This window comes from Agelaius phoeniceus, chromosome 3, assembly GCF_051311805.1.
Source record: "Agelaius phoeniceus isolate bAgePho1 chromosome 3, bAgePho1.hap1, whole genome shotgun sequence".
Lineage (NCBI taxonomy): Eukaryota > Metazoa > Chordata > Aves > Passeriformes > Icteridae > Agelaius > Agelaius phoeniceus.
The window spans coordinates 81,038,477-81,064,578 of record NC_135267.1 but is presented as its reverse complement, the minus strand read 5'-3'; the positions used below and the strand labels follow the sequence as shown (position 1 = coordinate 81,064,578).

The 26,102-nt window shown below is 39.2% G+C and overlaps 1 protein-coding gene across 1 annotated transcript in view; it reads right to left on the bottom strand.

The window, feature by feature from the left end:
- The window catches only part of STRN (striatin), a 69,299-nt gene extending 45,568 nt beyond the window's left edge, over positions 1-23,731 (bottom strand). The window contains 5 exon segments of the mRNA XM_054628950.2: positions 106-184; positions 3,231-3,304; positions 10,524-10,627; positions 23,229-23,563; positions 23,566-23,731. Coding sequence (XP_054484925.2) covers positions 106-184; positions 3,231-3,304; positions 10,524-10,627; positions 23,229-23,563; positions 23,566-23,716 — 743 coding nt within the window. The 5' untranslated portion in view covers positions 23,717-23,731.
- Between the last annotated feature and the right edge of the window lie 2,371 nt (positions 23,732-26,102).

Below are 26,102 nucleotides of genomic sequence, written 5' to 3'. Positions count from 1 at the left end.
GTAAAATACAACTGAAAAAAAAAACCAAAAAATCAAATACCATCATATTTCATTAGCAGATTCTTTCTTTGCATTCAGTATTTGAGTCCTTTTTTCAACACTTACTGTCTTAACAGCTGTCGTCCTTGTTTCCATATTAGCTGGCTGTTCTGTGGTGGCTGAATCTCTGTCTCATTCCCTTCATCTGAAAAAGATTATTTTTTTACATTTTTTTTTCTTTTCCTATTTGCATACAAGATGCTCATCCACATAAAAAGTGATCTGCCTTAAAATGATTAGGAATGGTTTAATACCAAAATTCAAAGTGCAAATAATGAAGGGAGAAAAAAAATGCACACAGCACATAATTGTAGGACTATATACACATAAAGATTTCCAGGTACATCCTACTCTATGAAAGCAAGTTCCACTAGTCCTAACTCCTAAGCACTCCTATTCTATGAGAGCAAGTTCCTAACTCCTTTAGGGGCACATAATGACAGTCAGTCTGCAGTCCAATTTTTGCTTTGGCCTCCCAAGATAATTGCTGCTCACATTAAGTCTGAATACAAATATCTTTAACTGCTAACTGCAGCACGATATTGGTTTACAACTTCCCAATTTTTTTATATTTGACAGTTCAATATAAATCAACAGATCTACTTGCATCAATTTAATCCTTATTTGCATTAGTTTTGTAGAAACAAACAAATAAACAATAGGGACTATTTTTTAACTTGAAAAGTTGTTAAAAATTTTTCAGCACATTTTCCCCAACCATAAATTTGTAACCAAAAGTTACTACTCCAGAAAAATCTGAAAAAAAAAATTAAAAAGTATCATGTGGCTATTTGGCTGTTCTTTTAAGAAAACTATCAGAATACTGGCAACCAACAGCTACACATTTATTCCATATATAGCTTCACAGCACATGATGGTGGGTTTTTTCCTCTCCTCAAGGAGATGCATATGCTTCCCAAGATAAAATGCCTTGGTTTATTATCTATGAAAGCCTCTATAAAACTTTAAAACTTTGTGGTCCAAACACTGAAGGATGAACAAACTTCCTGTGTAAACAAGACTTAAGAACCAGAAAAACCTGTGGTATACTCCTATGAGTAACTTGATATGTGACGTGTGAAAGCTATTATTCTCATCAGGAAGTCACTTACCTTTAAACAACTCAATTAATACTACACAAAAAAGCCCCACCACCTACCCAAAGAAGCTATTAAATACTAATCAGAATTCACATGCAAGGAGAGACATATGAATTTTAGACATCTCATATTCACAAATCTATTTAATAGCAACCACAGGAAATAATCAAATGCACAATCATCTTCCAATGACAACTGGACACAGCTGGATCCAATGCACAACTACTAAAGCTCAGTCTATAATTATTAAAACATGACTGAGGTAAATCTGCCTGAAAATTCTTTTTGAAAGCAAAATCCACTCTTCTGAAGGCACTGTTAAGTATATCCAGAGGCAAGAATTCTCTTGTGCTTAGTCTCCTCAAAAGTGATGACTGCTAGCACTAGCAGTGGTTAACAGATAAGAGTGAAGAGACTTGCATTATGAGGAAATTATAGCAGAAGATATAGTATATATAGTATACAGGGATAAATTGTATAAATGATTTTATTTTTAAAGTATCCCTTTACCAGGAGATTGAAATCTTTATTCTAAAATTGTGTTACAGACTCACAAAGAGATCATAAAGAAAACAACAAGGATCCATGTAGAAGAACTACTACCAACATTTTGACTTTTTTTCATGACTGGGCAGGAAAAACAGGGACAGGCCAAGGGGAACATATCAACACACAACATAAGTATCAATCAAAGACAACTTCAAAATAGCATTAGAACAAAGTTTCTATTTTAAGTCATCAGTCCAGATTTGATATAGAATGAAAATACACATTTCTGATAGCTGTATATAGAACACAATGGGATAAATGAGAATGATGGAATTTTAACTAAAGTCTTTCCACAATGTTGACTTTGCAGGATTAATGCACAGTCTAGACTCTGCTGGGCAAGCCAGGCCTCACACTACATTCCTCAGCTGAAAACTGCAGCAATGTGCTGTAGATGCATCCTGAGAAATTACAAAAAATCCCTATGGTTGTCTAGGGCTGTGGTATGATCAGGACAAAGTTTTCTAAAGGTCCAGAAAGAGACTGAGGTCTTCCACTTAGTAGCACCAAATTCAATATTTCTTCAGTTATGGAAATAAAGCTGATAATTGCATGAAATAAAATTTCTAAAAAACTCATTAAAAACTTGGACAAGAAAAGCCTGGTGTAAAGCTCTGCTAGCTGGTATGGGGTAGGATTTTTTGTTTGTTTGGGGGTCTTTTCATGACTTTCTAAACCCAATGAGGTAAGAAATCACCATGACAGTCAGCTAGACCATCCCCTCCATAAACCAAGTGACAGAGATGAGATTTGCAGACATTCTATGCTCTGCCTTTACATATAGGTTGTTCCAATTTTGTTGTAGTAGAAGCATCAGGAGACTGAGACACAAAAAACATTACCTATTTTTTCAATGCCTTGACCATTAGCCAGATCTCTGTACCTTTTTTAATATTTTTTCCCCCAGAGGAAAGGATAGGGAGATAGAGGGATAAAAGGAAGTAACTTAAATTCTTATTTCCCCAATTCAGTGCTTAAATCTATTTGTGTGAAGTAGGAGATGAAAACAAATCAGCTTTCCAGAGACCAAGGCAAAAAGCTGAAATAACTAAATGCATCTCCAATGACCATTTGAAATCTCCCGTTCAAAAACTCTCACTTATGTCTAAATTGCAATTTAATTATTTTTTTCCTGGAATACCACTGAGGTAATTGAACCAAAAAATTATGAACTATGTATTTCATTCAGAAGAATTATCCAGAGATAAAAGGATTCTAGTGCTGTGAATCTAGTATCATCCTGTTCTAAAATATCCATACACATCACTAAGGGACAGAAAAACTACTCTCTCCAAGAGCAGTCTGCTCATTCGGGTTTGGATTTTTTTTTAAAATCTAAAGTAACTTGATTTATTAATAGACTCTTAGAGCACCAGGATATATTTTTAATTGTACAAGAATAAAATACAGGCTGGAATAATAATCTCTATTCTTACTGCTCCATTAAGAGACTTATTTTATCAATACTATCAATTCAGCATTTGCACATAACACAGTTAAGCTTTTATGCCAGTAATAAACTCACTCTCGTTAAATTCTTACCAGAATCATAGTTTGGTGGCTTCATATCTCCCTGATTCAATTCTGTGCCATATTTTAATTTGTGGTATTTAGCCCTGCAAGGAAACCAAACAAAAAAAAAAATTAAAATCTATTAGTACATTTAAAGGATATCTCTAAACACATAAATGTCATCTGTTTTCAATTGAAAAGCCACTCCTTTCTTCTAGGCTGGGAACAAAGCAAACTAAGTAATTTTACCATGACTTCAGATAGGTAATTTTATTGAAATCTTTTATTACTAAGGGTTACATGTAATTGCATAGTGAATACTGAGGAAATACATAGAGCAGTTGACTGCACATTTTACAAAATGTTCTTGCTACAGAAAAGGTTCCTTCCCTGTGGACACAAGCAACTCATCTGCTTCCCTTCCCAACCCCCCAGCCTTTCCTTTTTAGCCAACATTTATGAAACATTTTTACTACCCATGTCAGTTCAGTGCCATCTACTTCATATCTCATACTGTCACTCCATTAAGCAAACTTTAGTTTTATTCTTCGAAATGCTGTGCTCTCCCAACAGCAGCAGGCCCTCAGCCAAAACTATTCTAAATGAGACTTGGCAATGACAGCTTACCCACACCACTTTCTCTCAAAGCTGCTAGGTCTGCCACTTGACCAAGTGCAAAAATGGAGACTTTTTCCAAAATTATTAATCTTTTAAAAGCTTATTATATTTTGGGGCAAATATAATAAGCCCCACAAAGCATGCCATACAATGAACAAGAATAGCAAAAAAAAAAAAAAAAAAACGGAAATGCTTTTTAATTTGAGAAGCTTCATCCTAGAGACTCAGTATGTACAGACTTTGAAATACACAAAATAACACCACAGTAGAACAGTATTACACATGCACATGTAAATTATTCAAGATTCATTACAGCAGTCTTATAACACTGCAATAGAGAAAGTGAGGCAAAGTGAGCCTTTTCTAGTTTTGCAATCTGTTCCCTCCTTCTCTGACACTCACCCTAACTTTATAAGTACAAAACTGCAAGTTTTATACATTTACAACTGGGTAGAAGAGTGGCACTGACACCAGTTCCTACCCTAAACAAAAGGCTAAGAACTCAGGAAATGCTATGTGTGCAGCCTGGTGGAACAATCAAACAGTACGCATGTAAATGCAGCTCAAACACAAATGTACAAAGTGAAGTGTAGGGTAGCAAGAAAAAGGCTGAAAAAGACAAAAAAAATAAACCTCTCATATGCACCAACATGAAAAGAAGTTTCATTAGCTCCACTAGGCACAAGGGAGCTCTTCCACTTAAAATTTATTTTTAAAAAAATTAATGGGTTTGACACTTTGTAATTGTATGAGGCAAGTTTTCACTAAAATCGCATGACTATATCAAGAACAGCTGCAGAAAATGTTTCCAAGTTACCTACACCTCTAGATTGATTCTTAAACATCTTCATTATATTACTGTTTTCTTTTGCCTTTTCCTATTTCATCAAGAAAGCCCATTACTTCTAACAAAATAGTGCTGAAGAATGCTTCGTAGTTCTTACATTTCAATTTCAACAGTAATAGCTTCTTACTAATCCAGCTGCATTTTAATTATAATAAACATTTAATTCTGACTGAGAAGGGTAAGTGAAGAGTGAAGAAGTGCCTCTTAGGCATAGCAACATCGACAGACAAAGGAACTAACTCTCAAGAGCCAGAGCACTAAGCTCTAACTCAGATGAGCAGCAATCAACAAGGAAAAGAGAAAGGATGTGCTTGAAATGTATTAAAAGCAATAGATGGAAGTTAAACATTTTGGTCAGTACAAAAAAGAATAACCAAGAGTAGAACAAAATCAAGGCTGAATGCTCAATCAAAATATTTATCTTTCCTTTTCCAACTATCCATTTCTTACATGTTACCCTAGTAAAACAACTGCATTACATTATTGTCAAATATTGATGCTATATATACTTTTCCCCCACCACCTCTAATGAAAAGCAATGATTAATGAAGAATTCAGAAGTCCTCCACTCTGTCACCAACTTTAAACAGTACAATTTTTTATGCAGTCGTGAAATCAAGAGACCTTAATATGTAATCTATTTTGATCTGACTTAACAGAAGTGAACAAATATTAATACTCTGCTCTAATCTGGATTACTGACATATGTTGTGTTCTACTTCATTCCTTCAAAGAATTCAGGGAGAAGTTAGTTTTGCAGCAGTTGACATTTGCTTTTAGTTTGTGGGTTTTATACAAAGTTCCACTATGCTCTATGCGTTCACTAATTTTCTTATCAAGTTTTGTTAATCATTTCCAGCCTAAGTAAAATGTTTGCTAGGTTCACTGCAAGGATCATTCTTTGGACCTTTCCTGTTCCTCAGATCTCATGTTCTCCAAAATCCATCTTTCAAAGATTCAGACTGCAGTTTTTTAAACTTCTCAGTATATTTATTTCAATCTCCTAAATCCATGTTTGCTCACTTTTTAATTCACTTCCCTCTTAAATCAACAGTTATAGTCTTTTTTCTTACTGAAGTTTTCCCCACTCATCAAAAGTATTATAAAATCACTTCAACAAAATGAGATTATTCATTTAAAATCCATTTTAAACTGTTAGTATCCAAGATTTTCTAACTGGTTCCACCTCGTAACACAACAGCTTTTAAAGCTTTTGTTGATATTCTTTACTTCAAGAGGATAATGTAGATTACATGGTCTTGTACACCACTGGCCCTTTAAATTTATTTTAGGGCCAAACTGGATTAAGATTTCATCTTTCAGAGGACCTAACTTTGTATATTGCAGGCAGAGACCAGCAGCACTAGAGAAAAGGCAGAAGAACAGTGTTCTAACAAAGAGGCAACTGAAGAGATGAAAAGCCCCAAAAAGTAATCCTTATTTCCAATATTGCTGGAAAAGTTAAAAACAAAGTTATAGATTTCTGACTGCACAAAATGATAAAAAAACCCCAGTGCTACAATCAAATCTGAATTGAATTCAGTTGGTATAAATTCAGGTCTCTGAGCAGGACACACACTTGAAAACAGAAGCATGAGTATCATGCCAGAGTATGTGACACACTGAACTCATCTTCAGTTGAGGTCAGCTTCTAAAGTTCAGAAAAATATTACCAAAAACTCCCATTAAATCAATATAGACTGCTAATAGTTTATCTAGGAAATATCTTCCACATTTCTTCAGGCAGTATGACATTTATTATTAGATGCTTTTTTTTATGATACAGCTGAAAATGTCACAGGTATGAAAGACAAACAATCTTCTTTCTAAAGTGCACTAAGAAAAGAGCTGAACACTATGACTCAGACTCTAGGACTAGAAGGGAATCTTGACCCTTCAGTTACACATATTGCAATCAAAGGGTATGAAACTCTTCACAAAATAACCTCTAATTCTTTTCTATACAAATTCAAAATATCACTTATTCTATTAGCACATTTTAATTTAATCTGTTTTTACAATGACAGAATATCTGCTGTCCACCTGTAATGCTTAATTTTTTCACTTTTGCAGAAATCACAGGGTCCATTTATTAACAGCTTTAAAATGGCCTTCTGCAGCTCACCTTGAACTCTAGCTCACACATCCCAGTAGTGTGATACTACCATCACGAAAAAGAGATAAAGTATATTTTGCGTAAAAAAAGTACAAAGAAAATGAAAGTTTCTTCAACCTTTTTATCATCTGGTCAAAAAAAAGGACAGTGGTTTGGTGGCAGGGGAGAAAAAGAAACAAATATTTATTATCTGAAACTTGTTCAACTTCAATGATTTACCTTCCATTTCTGAAAATTACATATGAATTATTAACAGTATGCAGAGACAGAAAAATTACTTGAAAATGACTACCTGAAGGATACAACTTAATAGAAGGTATTTTCTAGCTGAAGACTAGCCTTGAAGTTATTTGAAAGAAAGCTATTTTAGCACTGTGAAACTATGCTCCTGGGTAGATGCCCTTACTCAGATAAGCATGACTATTACCACTGCTCTGGCTTCTGCCCTTCATTACACAATTCTCCTCTTTTGATTAGAAGTATTTTCATTAAACTATGTGTCTTCTATTTAGTGCTTGGAAACATTCAACATGGCTGCCACACAAGAATTGCTTAGGAAAATGCTAAAAGCCTTCATCCACGTTTCCTAAGACTGAGTGCAGTGAAACTTTTCTGAATACTTCACACAGAAACAAATTTGATTCCAGTCAAAAAAAGCCACTATTTCTTGGAAATATCTGTCGCCAGACCTGAAGCATCTGATCCAGCTGTGCTGAGGGAGCCTGCCAAAACATCCGTAGAAGATCTGGGAGCTGCCGCCAAATCAAGAGACATAAACAAGAACGACTGCCAGGAACAGCACGGCGAGATATTCTACCCAGGGGAGAAGGCGCCAGCCTTACACTGATCAGACACATCAGTGCAGAAAACAACACAAAATTAAATCAACTGTTTCTAGAGACATGGCTCAGGAGTCCAGCTCTTTGGTTGAAATATGTTAAGACAGGAAGTGAGCTAGACTAGCCGAAATAGGACATGTACTTGAGAGAAACAGGACTACGTTTCAGCTAGCTCCTGAAAATCCAGAGGCACCAGTGAAACTTACTGGTGGTGGAGCAAGTATTGATAAAGTCATAAAAAGTAATCCTCAACTCTGAACAGCCTCACACTGCAATCTACTGGATGCTGGCAAAACTACATCAAAACTCCTACTGAAAAATGCTAGCACTTAACTATGCACTAGCTCCTTCTAAGCTCCTTGCTACTTCACCTACTAAGACTCTTCAGCAGAAATAACCTGCCTTGCTATACACACAGTAAGAAGATAACCTCACAATTACAGACATAAAGACTTAAAATTAAACTAAATTTGCCAGAGAAACATGACCATCAGCAGTAAAACTTATTTTCTACCTTACCCACGCTAAAATGACATGACATGAAATAGAGAACATCAACAGTGGTCCCAAAGTTGTTAATTTACAGTAAAATTTGAAACTATTACGTTGATAAAAGAAATGCAGAGCAGCCACTATAAATAACAGCTCATAGAAGCATGTACCTGCAAAAACAAATGTTTCTCATTTCTTTTACATGGTTTCCTGAGGGCATTATGAACATGGAGTACCCTGGTCCACAATTTCATATTCTGTTCTGTTACTCATAATTTATTTCGTCCAGCTGAGAAAGATCTGAAATACTACACAGCCAGAGCTGAAATGAAGGAATACAGGAATGATTTCCTACCCCCTCACAGCGCACCAACCTTCCCCAAACTTGATAGGAATGTCTTCCTCCTACCTTGGAGGATCTCATTTTCCAGCTCTAAGAACCCAATGGAAAATGCCAGCATCCTGATTACTGCCTGACCAGGCTGACAGCTGATTTAGGAAAATGCTGGGAAAGGGAGCAGTGCTTCCAAGCTCAGTATGTTGCCACTCTTTGAAGTATCAAGCAAGAACACTTGCTGGGAGATAATTCCAGCAGAAATACAAGAGTATTTCTTTAGAAACTGGCAAATAAAACTGCAGTTTAAAACTACAAACTCATAAATAGCTGTCTCCAGCACACACACCAGTCACAAGTATCACATCTGCTTACAGAACCACCCGTACTGGAACTGTCACACTGGATCACATCAGCTGACTGTAGCCTACTGACCTGAGTAACCGAGGCTAATGCCACACACTGCAGAAAAACATGCAACATAAAAGATACTGGTGTCAAAATTGTAATAAGAAGCCACCAAGTGTTTTTTCCTAATCCTGACAGGGACTGCTGCATTAAGTTTTAAATGTCATAATTTAGGTGGATTTTACACTCTAAAACTGAGGGACATTTTCACCATCCATATGGAAGTTTGATTTTTGTTTTTTTAATGTTACAAAGTTTCTCTGCTAGTACACAAAAATGTATTTACATTGTTTGATAATTTTAAATTGCTAACTTCTGTGGGTTATGAACATGGAGTGTTAGAGGTACTTTTACGTAATCAGGAATAGCTCCACCAGTTTTGAAATACAAGAAATCTTCACAGAATATATATATATAACTTAGAGTATATTTTTAGCTGAACCAATGACACTAAGCTCTGTAATTATGCTTCAAATGTAAGCCTTTCCACAGCCATAAACTGCAAACTCCATTATGCATACATTTTGTATTTTTCTGTGCTCTTTGATGTAATATTGGTACCATAATGAAGCCCAGGCAAAAAGAGTATCTACCTTAAGGATTCCTCCAAGAACTCCCCAAAGCAGAAGAAAATACACTGGAGTCCAGGGGCTACTGCTGGCCAGAACCCTGGCTGCATCCCCATGCTAGTGGATTCACTGGTTGCTACCAGAAAGAGACAAACTGGATGGTAGAAGACACATCTTGTGCTAAAATAGCCCATACAATACAGTAATGTAACTATTGGTGTCCTTTTAAAATTATCTACCAGTGATGTTCTATTCCTCATTTGCATATGTGTGTATTTTAAATCTTATTTCTACTAAACAAACTATTTCAGGGGCTTCTTTTATTGAAGAGAAACAGGAATTATCTAACAGGAAAATGATAATGTAAGCAATGACTGCTTTGCAACAGTACCATAAGTATACTCTTTATTCAAGAATTTTAAAAGACATTTCACTAATTAAAAGAATGTAAACTAACCTTGCCCTGAAATAAATCGGTTGAACGGAGAGATTTCTGAATTTCTGCTTGCCTCAAAGGTTAGAACACCAGGAAAGTATACATAAGAATAAAATGGTAAACTCGGGACTTGTACTAAAATGTCCATGAACAAAGAAACAGACATTGACTAACTGGTAAACATAAACATTTTTGCAATCACACAATTAACCTCCAGAAGATATTCTTGTATAGTCTCTCATACTGAAAAGGCTAAAAACTTAGCAAGATTAAAAACTAGTAATTATTAGACTGAAGACAGTTATTCAAGATTTCACTTGACACGTATTAATAAACAAAGTTATTACGGTGAACAAAATGAAAATACACTTTAATTCTGGAGTATAATCTATACAGTTCAGTGGAATTTTACCAAGGGAAAGCATTCATTATTGATCAGCTATGGGTTTTGTTAGCCTGTTTTTCAAGTCATACTGTTTTAGCTGTTGCTCTCATCATAATGCAGACATTTAGACTAGTGGTTTTATTTAGTACAGTAAAATTCGTCAATAGAACTGAGTAGAGACAGAAAAAACATTGCTTGGTTTTGTCAAATACAAAGGCAAAAATAAACTTTCTGCCTTCAGCATTTCTTCATCACATACTCATCACAAAAACAGCATACCTTTCCTGTTTGAGCGCATATTCCAGCATTTTGATTCTTCGCACTAGATCCTTCTTCAGATTTTCTTGTCCTTTCCTTTCACCTTGAAGAAAGGCGATCTGGGCCTGCAAAAGCAAGTGTTCAGTTTAGAATCCGATTGCTCAAAATTATTCAGCTTAGCTCTTAAGTGTGTGTATGTCTTCCAAAGTTAATTTAATATTCATTTGTAGAGTTCAAAAGGTGTTGGCTTACTATGCTTCATAAACATTAAACACTCACAAAAACCACTGCAGAGATAAGCCTTCTAAACAGCATGCTCACTACAGATCAAAAAAAAAAAAAAAAAAAAAGGAAAGGAAAAGATAAGAAATAAAGCAATTTTGGTTTGTTTGACAGGGTTTGTTTTCTCTCTTGGATATGGATAAACATTCAATAAAGGATAAGGAATGGATAAAATAAGCATACAAAAAGCCTTCAGCAGATAGAAGTATTCACCAACAATAAGCAAGAGAAGATGATAAAGTATTTTTCTCACTAACTGAACTAGTGTATAATTAGAGTATAATTCTATAGATACATGTCAGATACATGACACTAGTAAAAAAAACCTGATGTAAACCATGTTCAGCTAAAATAAGAACAAAAAAAAAATAAACCCCTCTTTGTATTACAGGGTTAAGTGTTAATTATGATACTTACTAAAATAGGTTAAGGAAAGCTCTCCAGAAATACTGTAATTAAGAGAGGAAGAAAAAGGAAAACAGGGAAAGGTATTTCGGTGAGGGAGACAAGAAGAGAAATGGTACATAAGTAAATAAAAGTGAAGTAGAAAATAGACAGCTAGCCTCTATCAACTTCCAGCACAAGTATTTAGTTGCCTGTGAAAAATCTCCTTTAAATAGATAATTATGACAAACACAAGATATTAATTCCTAATCACAAAGGAAGAACTCCCTGGTTTTCTACCTAATGCTCAAATCAAGAGGCAAGTTCTTATGCTTGCTCAACTCACACATACACTTTGAGGCAAAAATACCTGCAGGCAGTCACCACTTCATGCCTCAGCCTCACCTGCCATTTCCAGGATCAGAAGCTTTCTGCACCTCTACAGCCAAGTCACCAGGCACCTCATCTGTGTCTTGAGAAGCACAGACAGGATAAATGGCAGCTGGTCTATGCCATCAGCTGTTGAGTATGACAACCTATAACCCTTGCATTTAAATAAATGCTCAGGAAAGTGGGATTAAAAATGAGCAGGAATATCCTATCTTCACCTGTTACAACCTTGCAAGCAGTCCCCAGATATTTCAGTTAATGGAGATAGCTGCTTCCAAAGAATCTGACTGCAGATTTTTACCCCAAGGTGAGAAAAAACAGAGTCTCTAAATGTCATTTTCTCTCCAACAACTATAAAGGGAAGGCACACAACTAACTCAGTTGAATTTTGGTGACCAGCAAAGATGAATCTTACACCAAGAGCCCATTTGTTGGTGGCCAGCAATAGCAGCTGCTCTAAAATATCACACCAGCTGACATAATTTTATTGCTCAAGTACAGTCAGTAAATAGCTTGACAGACACCTGAAGGATCCTTAACTGCCAGTCACCAACTAGATCAGCCAGTTTATGACAAGAGAAAAACACTGGCTGCTCTCCAACTAAGTCACTCTTCTCCTTCAACAGGGGAAATACATTAGAATTCCAGAAAAAAAAAGTCAGCTGAATCAAAAGAAAGATCTCTCACTCTGGCATCAACTACAATTGAATTCTAATGTCAATTTTATGCTCAGGTTTAAAGAAAGGCACAGGAGAAATAAATGCTGATGCTGGAGTCAGCATTTCCTACCCTAAGGAATGTAACTGAGCGAGAAGCATCCCAGCTCAACAAGGTCAGCATCCCTCCCAAGAGGAGCATCTCAGGCACATGTAACTTAGTTTGCAGTAACTGTACAGACACACAGATTCTCCCTCCCTATCTCCACACAGGCCCAGCAGAACTGACACATGCTCTTCCCGTCAAAAGGGAGAGAACACCAAAACGTACTTTTAAAAACAGAAATCATGGCGTAAATATGTATTTGGCTGGAATGAAAAAGATCATCCAATGCCATCAGGACACAAGCTGAAGTGATCTATTATGTGACCTGCTGTCTGCAAGCAATTTCTAGCCAAGAATGAACTGACTGAACACGCTGGAATGAAGCATTTTTACTCAGAAGGCTGGCAAACAACGCGGCTCACACACTGCTACACTACAAAGGTCAAAGCAGCATTTCTGTTCTAACAGTTGAGGCTAAAGTCATCTTCCACTGGTAGCAGCCTAAACTAAATTAAAAAATGCAAAATCTCGGTAGTTTTAACAGTCTTCCTTTTGTAAGACAGAGATACATAAATGGATATGATTGAGAATTACCATATGACATCTCCTTCATGTGGACATCTTTTGTCAGTAATACCTCCATACTCTTAATGATGTCTTAGAACTTTTCTTTTTCCTAGATTTTCAAGAAGTACTTGTGTTTCTTACTTAAAATACACACAGCAACAACAGACGAATCTCCAGCCCTACACAAGCTTATTGCTAGGATCCTTCAAGGTTAATAAATATATAATTTACAGATAGGAAGTTTTACTGGTACTTCCAGAAACTGAGAATAATTTTGCTCTCTCCTTGGAGGCTGCATGGTTTCTAGCATAGTTTGTTCATGCTTTTCTTCAGAGTAGCATCCTTATGCCTAATACTCACTATTTTTGAAGAATTCTGTCTCTGGAAATGAGAATACTTACATTTGGTCATTTTTATAACTTAGAGAAATATTCCCTTTCTTTTCCACAAGATGTTAGCAACCCTTATCCCTCATTTGTACATGTACTGAGTAATTACAATTACATCAGCCTCCACAGACAATAAAAATCAGTTATACGTGCAAGCTTAAATGTTACTTGAGAAATTCTCAATACCGATATTCAGATTTGCTTATATGGCACGGAAGGACAGTATTAAAATAATAACTGAAATTTTATATTAACAATAATGTACTAACAGTTCGTATGTTTTAAGCAGATTTCATTCTTTAAATTTTCATTCTTTTGGCAATTCACCAAAAATATGCAAAGGAATCTAAATGTTCATACCATAAAATAAACACTTTGCAGATAAATGCAAACTGAATAAACAAGTACAATGAGTTGAAATATCTAAAATGACAAATTCTAACAAGTAGCAGTATTTTTGCAGTCTCTAGAACAATGCAGTGGCAACTGTAGGATCACTATTTCCAATTAAAATACATGGACAACATTTGTCTAAATGTCTGTGCAAAAATTTAATGTGCAGGAGGTCAGGGTTGAAACACGATGAAAATTGTAACTGAACCGCACAACTACAGTTTTCTCATATTTCAGGCATAAATGACAGAATTTTACCAATAGACTGAGACACCACAGGTGACTTCCCATGGCTACAGCTTTAAGCCAAGTCATATCTGGAGTCTGAGCTACACCTGAGGAAGAAGAGGAGCAAAAGAGATTCCCTTCCGCTTTGAGTAATCTGCAACACTGCTCTACACTTGTGTTTTGGCCGCTCCTGGGAAAGTTTGCCAAAAATTTCAAGAATTCGCAAATATTCCCAACAAACAGGTTCTGTGACAACTGACCTTCTAGGTAATAAGGTTAAAATGCATCAAGTTGTAAGCCAGTCTTTGCAAACCTCAAAATTGCCTATGGGGATCCCGCAAAACCTCGTATTGTTCCTTGCCTTACGGGTGGGGCTCATCATCTCCATAAAGCACCCGGCCCCGCTGGCTCCACGGCAAGAATCAAGGCAGGATCCGCCTCGAGTTTATTCCAGGCTAAGTGCTACAAGTTACTGTATTCCAACTCAACTGTGACATTAAGATCAAGAGAGAAGGAGAAAACAAAACCAACAAAAAAGCCAAAATCAAACCAAACAAAAATAGCCACCACAAAACCAGAGAACACTGTAAAAAGACATGCCTGGAACCATCTATTTCAGCTGCAATTGTTGAGTCCGGGTTTTTTTTTTTCCACTTCATCTCACAGAATTTTTTTGTATGACCAACTGCAACATAACCTAGAAGTGTCATACACATCCAGTCTACATTACAGCACTGTAGCTACCTTAACTAGTCCACTTCTTTATTAAGAGGTTTTAAAAATAACATTCATTCTTACATTAAAAAAATTTTCAAAGACAACAACACTACTGCTCTACAAAATTCCCCAAAGGACTCTAATGTCACCTTACTTTGAAGCAGACAAAAAGGTGATACAATGTTTGAGGTAGCACTGGGCTAGAAACAATTCTTTCTGTAAATGTTGTTGACTTCCTAATACTGGCTTAGCAGCCATAACAGCATAATTAAATCATGAAATCACATCTTAGTAAGTCCAGATTTTACCAATGTTTAAAATGTACACTGAAATTTATAATTCCATGAATCAGCAACAAGCATGTTTAAAATATATTATATTTAGACATCTTTTTAGGCTTATACCTTGACACTACCTAAGAGTAGGAGGTAAAAAATTCTCCTCTTTAACAGGAAATTTTAAAAAATAAACATACTATGACTGCTAAACAACTGGTGCACATTTAGTATCAACTTCTATCAATTTCTTTTTTACAGCTATTTTAAGTTAAAAGGCAATTTATTTTTTTTAATTCATAAGACTCAACAATTATAAAAAGCCTTTCTATTTTTCTCTAAAATATCTATCATAATATTTTAAAGTAAACCTCACTTCAAATTTATGGGCATTCAAAGGTCAACAGACATCATTTGACAAAGAGCTACTAAGACACACAATTCTCTACATAATGCTTCCATAATTCAACAACCAGGTCTTCAGAGGTTGAGAGAAAGAGGACAAAAGGGTGGGGGGGAAACTGCAGGGAAAGTATTGCAAAAAATATGCAGATAGCTAAAAGAACTAAATACATTATAGAGATGAATCAATCTGGAACAGTCGTGCTAACCGGTCTACCAAGATCTGCCAGAAGGATTCTGCAGGCTGCCAGGCTACTCAGTATTTTAGATTATAGCTGGCTCACTGAAGCACTACATATTTAAGTATATTTGTAAATAAGTGTAGGCATGCCCCAGGGGTGAGAAGAGAGGAAAGGGGGAAGGGAAATATCAATGGTCTAGTACAAGTAGGGAACAATTTTAAGAGGCACCATACTTCACATCACTACGCACACCTACTCACACTCTGTGCCAAGAGAGGCTGGGAAGCTTTTGTAATTCCTGCAGCCACTTAAGATAACAAAACTCAAGTGGGGCCACAGGCTGAAACGACTGGCAGGCACCAAGGCATATTTAACTTCACCTTCACACAGAAGGTACTTCATCCCATTTATCCCTCACATGCTCTCACTGGATGATAGCACCTCATGAGACCAATGCAGAGCACAATCTGCTACTGACACCTTATTTTTGTTGGACTTTTCAGAGATGTCCTAAAACTAGCATCAGATACAAACCCAGAAAAAACATCAAAAGAAATCAAAGATTTAGTTTACAGTAAAAAAACTATGGATGAAAATGCCATTTTCTTACGTTCTTTGTCTTTTTCAAACAATGTTGTCAAAGACAAAACATTGTTTGAAGAACAAATTCAGTAAGACTGAAAAACTCCTAATAAATGATCCAGAATTTATTCACAATTTATACCTGGCAATACCTTGATTACTCTAACGTAGGCATCTCAAAAACAGGAAGACTTGTTTTTCTGCAGTTTGAAGTGTTTGACTACATAGATCTCTGTTCAGAGAGCCAGTCTTTCTTTTATCCTCTCTTCAGTGCTGCCTTTCAGTGTTCTAGCAATTTTAAGCATCAAAACAGTTGCCAAGCAATGTATAGTCAGCTTATTTAATCATTCTTCATAAGCAAAAATTTTCTCACCAGTCATTTCTGTGGTACACGTACTTAAGTGGTGAACATTAACTTTTTTTTCGACCCAAGAGCACATGCCACATACACCAACATAAGCACAAAGAGAGTGCAGCTTTTAATTCTATTATGTAATTCTATAAGCAACACTGCAATGGCATGTCACAAAATAATCACATATTATGAGCTGGAGTCTAAATTGCAAATGCTCAAATTCCTTTCCACTTGCTGTACAAGAAGGGCAGAAATGCAGCGACAGCAGTCAGCAGCAGGACTGATAAACAGACTCATGGCCCACATTTGAACAGACAATGGGAGTTCACAGGCTCAATGAATCACTTGGGCTATGGCAAGACAAGGGAGAAAAAATCTGGAGGAGATTTTTAGATTTGGCTTCAGTAACAGAAAGAGGAGTGAACCAGACTTGACCACACAAGCATTTGCAGAGGCAATTGGCACACTCCAGTTCCTCACTCCTACATCCACAATCAGCTACTCCTTGTATTCAGGCATGCATGACCACTCTGAACTGACTTGGGCATCAAGTGAAACAAATAAAAGATAAGTGATTTTGTTCTTACCTCCTGTTTACAAGCTAGGATACGAATATCATGCATGCCATTTTTGCTCCAATGCTTTTGCAATCCTGCCCTATGTGACTGCACTAAAGGGAAACATATTCCTGGCTAAGACCAGAAAAAATGCAGTCTTTCCTCACTGCAATCCTTAATTTAACTTCTTTATCACTGGGTTATTTTCAAAAACACTCAATAGTAGTGAGCATATAGCGAACTTTTTTCAAATAGGAAAAGAACATCTGGATGAGTTCATCTACAGGCCCACACAGAACAGGTCACTCAGATAAAATGAACTTTTGTTTTCACATTTCAGAGTATTTTTATTTCTAGCTTATTGTCTGCAAAGCTTGGATTCTGAGCACTCTGAAATTATTCCAAAGAACTTTTTCAGGTATCCAGGCATTTCTCAGCATTTAAAACTATAACATAAGGATCCCTCATCTACTTCAGTTTTTGCCACTTTTAGACTAAGAAATGTAGAAATGAGGACCTGACAAGGCTCACCAGCCTTGTTAAGCCAAATACATGAGTAGGTTACTGACCAATACTTACTTTCTCAGAAAACTGTTTACTGATAACAGTTTTAGTTACAGCTTGGTATTTGTACAGTCTTACTTCTTTTAGCATTAAATTAAGATGAACCAAAAGTCTCAGGCAATTCACGTGGTCTTCCTTGGGGAATTTTACACAGACCATTCTAAAATTAGCAAATAAAGTTTCTGTGTCTACTGAAACGGCAATAAAGGCCAAGTTATATTTGCAACTTGTTGTTCAAACAGTGCCAAGTTACTTATCTCTGATGCAATAAAATTGCCATAAGCCAAGACCCTCAAAAGAAAAAGAAGGGCTACGTTTTAAGTAGGACAGAGATACAAAGTTAATTAAAAATGTTCACCAATAAAGACACTTAGGATGTTTCACCATATGCTAACCTGACGCTGAAAACCAAAGTTTTCCACCTAGAACACAGTAATCTATTCTGGTTTTGCTCAACCAAGAAAAACAGAAAAATGCCTTTTTCTTTTTGCAAGTATAACTTTCCATGAGAGGAGTCTGAAAGGTTTAAAGACCACTTGGAGACAATGTAACTTTATAAAACTCTCTCAGTTCATACTACATCAATATTTACAGCATCATTTTCCTAAAGGATTTAGGCTATTTAAGAAACACATTTTCATTGCACTTAAACTAAATTACAGGTTTGACAGACAAGAGAAGAACTGAAATATCTGATGCTAGGAAATTATCAGATCAATTATGCACAAAAAAAAAAAATCCAACTATAAAAACCAGATGCACACCAGCAAAAACATTGTCTCATCAGTTTGTACTTACGTTCTACATCTACAAACATCTGAATTTCTGAAAATCACTGAACATTTACTCCCACTGGTCCTCCTCACTTAAGTAAAAGAAGCCATGACAGCGTATCAATGATTATATTGGAAATAGCTGGCAAACATGCATATAAGCAGAGGAAAATACAGTTTGGTTCACATGAATCTGTAAAATATAAAGTTCACAAAAAAAACCTTGTGAAAGAGAGGCTATCTGGTAGTCACCAAGGCCCATTTAGCATCATTTTTCCCAAATAAACACACCTCAGTATTGTGTTCACGGCTTGTTTTCTTCTGCCTTTCTTTTGATTTATCTGATATATATATAAAACAATAAAGTTGAAATTATTGCCCTTCTGCAGTGGAGATGTGCGTAACATTAATCACTGGTAATTCTTTTGTACTATCTGCCTTATGAGAAAAAATATTTCATAGAAGACTTTTACAGCACTTCTGCCAATTCATCTTTCACTGAGAATCTTAGAAATTTGACCTAAATCATCATACTTAAAAATCTTATACAAAACTTCTTCAAATTTATTTATCTTCCATTTTATTGGTCAAACTGTATCTTTAGGACTTTTCCATTATCTTAATAACTGATTTCAGCAACTCACTGCTCATTACTTTTTCTCTGAACAACGTTTTCAGATTATCCAGCTATCAGAACAACTTCTAACTAGAAATTTAATCCAACAAGAAGACCGTTATCTAAAAGCCAACAAACTGTAAATATCAACAATTTCTGAATCAAGTAACAAATGTCCTAAACCACACTATAAATAGTCACAGCCATCTGTCTGATTTGCCCCTTCTCCTCATTACTTTAACTTGTCTATCTCCAAGGACACAATCTTACCACGTAGCAGGCCTGGTTTCATCGCCTGCCTCTTGCAGGAGAAAAGCAGCAGCAAGGGGCAAGATCCCCATCCCTGATTCTCCCCCCCCCACAGAGAACTAACATTACTAAATCTGACTTCCATACCCATCTCAAGTTCTTAGCTATTACTTCCATCACATTCCTTCTATTACAGCTGTTTGCTATCATTTAACCACATTTTATCTCATTTCATTATCTCTCCCTATCATTTGGGTGGTGTTTTCTTGTTCTTTTGGCACTGTCTTACAAGGACTATTTTTAACAAAGCTGTAGAAACACAAGCACATTGTATCCACCCATTCTCCCTAATTTCCTTGCAAACCTTTTCAAAGGAAAGTTTACCCAGGAAAAATAATTTTCATGTAATGCTATCAGGTCGCACCACTTGTATGGAGTCTACTACTCCAAAGAAACAAGTTACTAGTTAGAGGAAATGAAAACTTCAGCAGTGAAGGGGACAAAAGTTAGAAAATTCCTTAGCAGGATGGGGGGTTGTCCATAAACACAGTTACAGCATAGCAGTTTGTTGCAATTTAGACCATTTGTGAAATGCGGAGAAATGCCAATATCTGCAAATCTGTACTTTTGCCAGAAAAATGTTTGTCACAAGCAAAACTTTCTACAGCAACATATGCATTGCTTGCAAAGACAACATTTGTAGCCAAAAGAAAAGCCACACACACACACACCTTCCAAGCTCATCCAGCCTTGTTGCTTGCTGGGTCAAGGATGTGCATTGGCAGCTCTCAGCTCTGCAGGGTCCCAGTCCCCAGGGCAGAGTCCCCATTGCTCCCCCAGGGGTGATGGATTGCTGATTAAAAGGGAAATAACATCCGAAAGAGACAGTCACTCCCAACCAGTCAGAAGACCCATGGTTAGGGCAAGACACCAGAGTGGGAGGCAGTTCAACCCCTGCTTGCCTCAAGCAAAAATATGGATTTCAGTGCCCTGCACATGCATTTGATCAAACCCTTTGCTATTTTGGGATGGGCTTGTCCAACATACAATGACAACTCTGAACTGTCTCTGTGTCAGTCCAGAAAAATGCAGAATGAAAAAACCTGAAGTTTAAAACTTGTAGAACAGGAAATCCTGTCTTGTCAACTATCCCAAGCAGCTGCTAGAAGCATCTAAGAAAAGGAAAATCACTAATTTCTGAAAAGATATGAAAATAGATTATAATGCCATAAAGCACTGTTTGTGAATACTTAAATGAGGACTAATAACATTAGTATTCATCCTAGTTAATTACTTCACAGGGCATCACGAAAGTCTATTCTTAGGATAATTTTCCAATCTGCAGATGTCAAAGTAGTGTAAAGAGAAAGCAAGCATTAAAAGTTAAATATGTAATCAGCAGATAAGCATCTAGGGGAACCCCATATTAATCTGTTTTCATTCTTATTTGATATACACAGCTTACTAATGATGCTTACATAGATATAAATACAGAAGTCCTCTTTTGCCTTGAATGAGGAAGATTATATAATAGAGGCAACAATAATTTCAAAAGGTTCAAGAAAAATAATTAGAAAATCAGAATAAACAAAGTATTTGCCAGGGAAAGCAAAATACAGGCACCGATAGGGAGAAAAACCTTGGGAAGGCAGTACTAGACCAGTAACTAAGACCAGATTAAACTGCCCAGCTTGCTAACTCACATATGTTATGAGCTTGGGTGTGTGTCCCTTGAACAAGCACCACAGAACACAACAGGAAGGTATTCTACTTGTCCATCACACTTAGTTCCACACAGTTAATTAGAAGGATAAGAAAAAGAGAAAATAAAAAGAAGCCCAGAGAGGAAGAAAAGGAAGTCATGAAATCACAATGGGACTGACTTACAAGGTGTTTTTGGAGAGAGGGTAGAGTGGAACTAACCAACAACTACAGAGCAGAAGCCAAGCACAGTAATACTGTGGCATAAGGTATCCCAAGTATTTCAATACCATGGCAGGTAAGGAACCAGAGATAAAAGAAGTCTACCTCTTAGAAACTAGATGAATTGCAGGAAAAAATTATGGCATACTAAGACCACCACACTAAGTAGGTCCTTTGCCCCACAGCCTCCCAAGAGTGGATGGATAATCTAGCACTGGAATTTGCATTGGATAAAAGTACAATGAGAAGCACTGCATCTTTATCTCTGGAGAGAAACTGTCCGACCTCAAATTTCCATTATGCTGTTAAATATTTCCAAATATACAGGCCAACAAAAGGCTTCAGAAGGAGCACAGACCAGGCCTGTAATTAACACTGCTCATGCTTCAGGTGCACAATTTCTAAAAGCCACCTCGTAGCTGCTGAACCCTTACCACAAACCTCTCAGAGGAATCCAAGAACATTCATCTGCAAATGGTCACAGCAGACGTTAACGCCTGATGTCTGTAGAGATAGCCAAGAATTTTGCACCTTCCTGAACATGACTCTGCAGCAGATAAATGCTGTTACAGCTCATGGCAATGCCAGCCACAGCTAATTATAACTTTATTGAGATGTTTTGGCAAGAGTCAAAGGCATTCAAGCAAACAACTTGTGATGGGGTTATCTGCCACTGATAATACATGACTTCTGCAAATAGTCTAAATGCTCAATTTCTTTCCTCCTCTCTCATCCGTAACACCAAGCTTTTGAGGGATACCTGGGGGAGGAGGAGGGAAGTCATGCTGCTGAAGGATGTGATAAATATGCAAAGTGTTATTACTTTTAATACACTGGCAAAATTTCCTAGGTCCTGCAAAACAGATTTTTTTCTCCAAAGCAATATTTGATATCTGAATCAGCTATGAATATATGTCAAGATATTTATGGGCCTCCACTGGATATACGACACATGAGGTTATTCCTATACATAGCTAGCTAGTAACTTTCTACACAGTATTTACTAGATGTAGTGAATAGAAATATCATTCAGTTACTAACCAATTTCTCACTGAATCAGGGAAGTTAAAATAAAAATTACTCTCTTGTTCTCATGACCACTTCCTTTAAATTCCTACAAGGGAACTCTCATTAAAGAACGTCACACCTACCACTCTTCTCAGAGTGGTTGTTTGATGTATGTAGAAAGTAAAATTTAAAAGATGAAAAAACCAACCCAATAACCAAAAAAACAGAGAAGTGGTTTGCATTACTACACAGACTCAAGACTCTCTTGACAAAGACTTTCAAGGAAAGTCATAGAAAGAAGAGATGGACAGGAAGAGACAAAGAAAGGAGACTTAAAAAAGAAACCCATAGACACTTTTCAGTCTCAAACATGGCCAAATGAAAACCAAACAGTGGGCTGGTAGCAACACGGCCAGCGTTAAGGTTTAACACAGGAATTTTCTTGTAAACAACACCAAAGAGGAACGAAGGTTGCATTATCGACTGTTATTGGAGTTAATGCAACGTGCCCATCACTGAAGTATCTGACAGCAATGGCTCTAGGCCAGGAGCTCACAAGTTCTTTTAACCACAAGATCACTATCAGTCCTTTCATGCATTAATGAGCGTATCAACCCCACTGCTTTTCAAACGAAAACACTACATAACGCGCCTCATAGTACCGAAGGGGATCCAGCCGGTCCCGCGGGCCTGGCCCTGTGCGGGCGGGGCGGCACCGGGGCCGGGGACAGCCGCGGCACAAGGGGGGCGCGCAGCTCGCCGGGGGCAGATTGTGACAGGGGTTATGAAACTGGTGACAAGTTGGGGCGGCCGACCCCGAAGGGCATCCGGAAAACCCCGGGAGCAGGCGAGAGCGGCACAGCGCGCAGAGGCCGCTCCCCGCCGGGCAGGGCCCGCTCCCCTCCGGGCCGGCTGCCACGTCCCACCCCCGGCCCGGCCGCGGCGGGGGGCGGCCGCCCTCGGGGGCAGCGGAATAGCCCGGCCGGCCGCTCCCTCCCGGGGAAGACGACAAGCCGTGACAGCGCCCAGGGCGGCCGCTCCCCTCCAGCTGGGTAGAGCCGGGGGACACGGAGGGGGAGCGGCCGCCAGAGCCGGGGCTGTGGGGGAGTAGAAGGTCGCGGGTGTTACCTGCAGCTCCGCCCGCTCCGCCTCCCACTCGGCGCGCTCCGCCTCGAAGCGGCCCCACTCGTGCTGCAGGAAATGCAGGATGCCCGGCACGCTGTACTGAGCCCGGGACGCCGAGAGCGGCGCGGCGGCTCCGGAGGCTGAGACTCCCCCTCCTCCGCCGCCTCCTGCTGCCGCCGCCGCGGCCGCCGCTGCCGCCGCCTCGCCCGGCTCCAGCCCCGGCCCGCCCGCCGGCGGCGGCAGCAGGAGGGCGTTGTTATTGTTATTGTTGCTGAAGAAGACACCGGGCCCCGCTTGCTCGTCCATGGCCGGGCCGGGTCCGCCTGGCTCGCCGCCGCCGCTCCCGCCGCGTCCCGGCAGCAGCAGCAGCAGCAACAACCTGGGCGCGTCCCGCCCGCCGTCACCGCCTGACAGCCGCCCCCGCCCGCCGCTACGGTGGCCTGGCGGGGACAGCGCCGGGGAGCGATTCGCCCCGCCGCCCCGCGCGGCATCCTGGGAATTGTAGTTCCGCTGGGTGGCGGGGAGGATTCTTCGATCGCCGCCCTCTTCCCGCACCGTCCGTAATCCCGGGGATGGCGTTCGGACGGCTGAGCCTCAGCGCTGGGACGTGCGGTCCGGTCGGCTGGGCGGGGGCGCCGGCGGGAGGGGCCAGGCAGGGGCAGTCCCTGCAGCGGGAGCACCTTTAGCTCCGAGCGGGACTGACACGGCTTGACCGCAGCCCACCCCAGGAACTCGGGAAGGGCAGGGGTCTCGCATCAGTCCCACGTGCTCCCATCGGGCCCTGCCCTGGCAGCTCCGTCTTTTCTGCTTCCTCCCCGTTCTGAGCAGCGCTCGGCCTCTCACTGCCAAAAGCTGGAAACCCTGCCCAAGGCTACGGGGGTTTCTTGAACATCCTTTGCAATGCTGGGAAGGAGAGCGACTCTACATTTTTCAGGAAGTGCTACGCTGCGTGGTCCGCGAGGAAAGGGAAAACAGGAGCCTGTGGGATTGGGGGCGGAAGATGTCGGCAGCACTGCCCTCTCCCCACGGCACCAGGGCACGAAGCTGGGCTCCCTTCCCACGCCATGTGCGCCCCAGCAGCAGAGCCCTGCTGAGGGCAGACAAGGCGCCGCTCCATCGGGCTGTGCCGAGGGCCAGCACCGTGTAAGAGATTCTGTGTGCCACCACGGCGGTGCCATGGGGCTCCTGAGGGCGATGGCCGCGGTGGCCCCGCTTGTGCCAATTGCGCCCCTGGCCGTGGGCCGGGCGCACCGGGCGCGGCCCCGGCGCACCGGGAGCGGCCCCGCTGCCCTCTCCAGCCGCGGTTCCTGTTTCGGTGTGGCTGCTCCGAAACCGCAGCCGCCTGCCTCGTAACCCTGCCCGCGGAGCGGGATCTGTGGCAGCTGTAGCCGCCTGCCTCGTAACCCTGCCCGAGGAGTGGGAGCTGCGGCTGCTGGACCATCTCTCTGGGAAACAGCACTAAGGAAGCTGACTTCGAGCATCAGGAGAGCAGCGGGGAACGGGGACGACAACACGGGACAGGGAGAGTGACCTGGGGGACCTCGGAAAGGAACCTGCGTAGAACACGGCTCACGCAGAAGGGAAGGAAACAGCAGAGAGAGAGATGAAAGATGTGAAGGGGAAGCGGAGCAAACAGTTTCATTAAAAAGCACATTTAAAAGGCTATTGACAAAGAAAAAGATGAAAAGGACAGTGACAAACAACAATCAGCACTACGGCCATTTCAAGTTACTTCAGTTTTTTTAATCAAATGGAATTTGATGCCAAAATATTGTGTAAAACCACATGATAATAACTTTAGTATCAGGAGCAAGCAGAGAAGCGAACAAGGACTAAAACTGGGGAAGGATGTATACAAACGAGAGTTGTGCATGTTGCAGACAGCCACACAAAATACAAAGAAAAACCTCTCCCTTCTCTATCCCTCTACATCTATCTAGTGCCATTTTCTCTTCTGCTAACTTTTTTCTATTGTTCTACTGACTTCTAAGTTATGCTTGATTGCTACACTTCCCTCCCCCCTTTCGAATTTTCAGACATTTTGTCAACTAGAGTCTAACCAAAACTTAAAAGTGCTGAGATAAAACTTAAGGCAAACAAAACATGATTATAGACAAAATCTTTCCAAGAAGTCATTAATTCCTAGACTACCTGGTGGAGGGGAAGGAATCTAAAACAGGTTACAAACTTGTTTTCTCTTTTACTTGCAAAATGTTTGTGTTAATTTTGAACTGGAAGAGTCCTTAATACTTTCAAATGTTAAACTGGTTCAGAACCTCTAAGCAAAATAGATTTGTAATGCTGGACAGACTTATTAGAAAGGGATGTATTTAAATCAATTTAATTCCCACTACCTATAGTAAGATGAAAAAATTAGTGAAGTTACTTTCCTTCTCATGTACAGCACATTGTTTTCACTTCTGCATATATCTTTACTCCTGCAGAACAATGGAACAAGACTTGATTACTATTTTTACCAAAAAAAATTGAGATTAGAGTACGCACCACTTGCTGTGTCCTCACTTTAGTACTAAAACATTCACTGTGAAAAAAAGCATTTCTGATTTTATGTTAAATATTTTGCACACAGCCAACTTACCATAGGGCAAAAGAGCATTATCTTGACCATTTTGCATAGGTACTCAAAGGGATATTAGGTAAGGTCTTAGAGGAAAATAGAAAGCCTAGAGGGAAGTATCTATGCAAAAATAGTGATCTACAAATATTTTAAGCAGATATTAGTCATATTCAATTATATTTACTATCCCTTTGTTATATTTGAAGTTGAAGCATCTGAAATATGCAGTTTTTACAGAGTATACAGAGAAACATCAGAGATGAAATTCAGCAGGCCTAGTAGAGACCTCTGGTTATGTT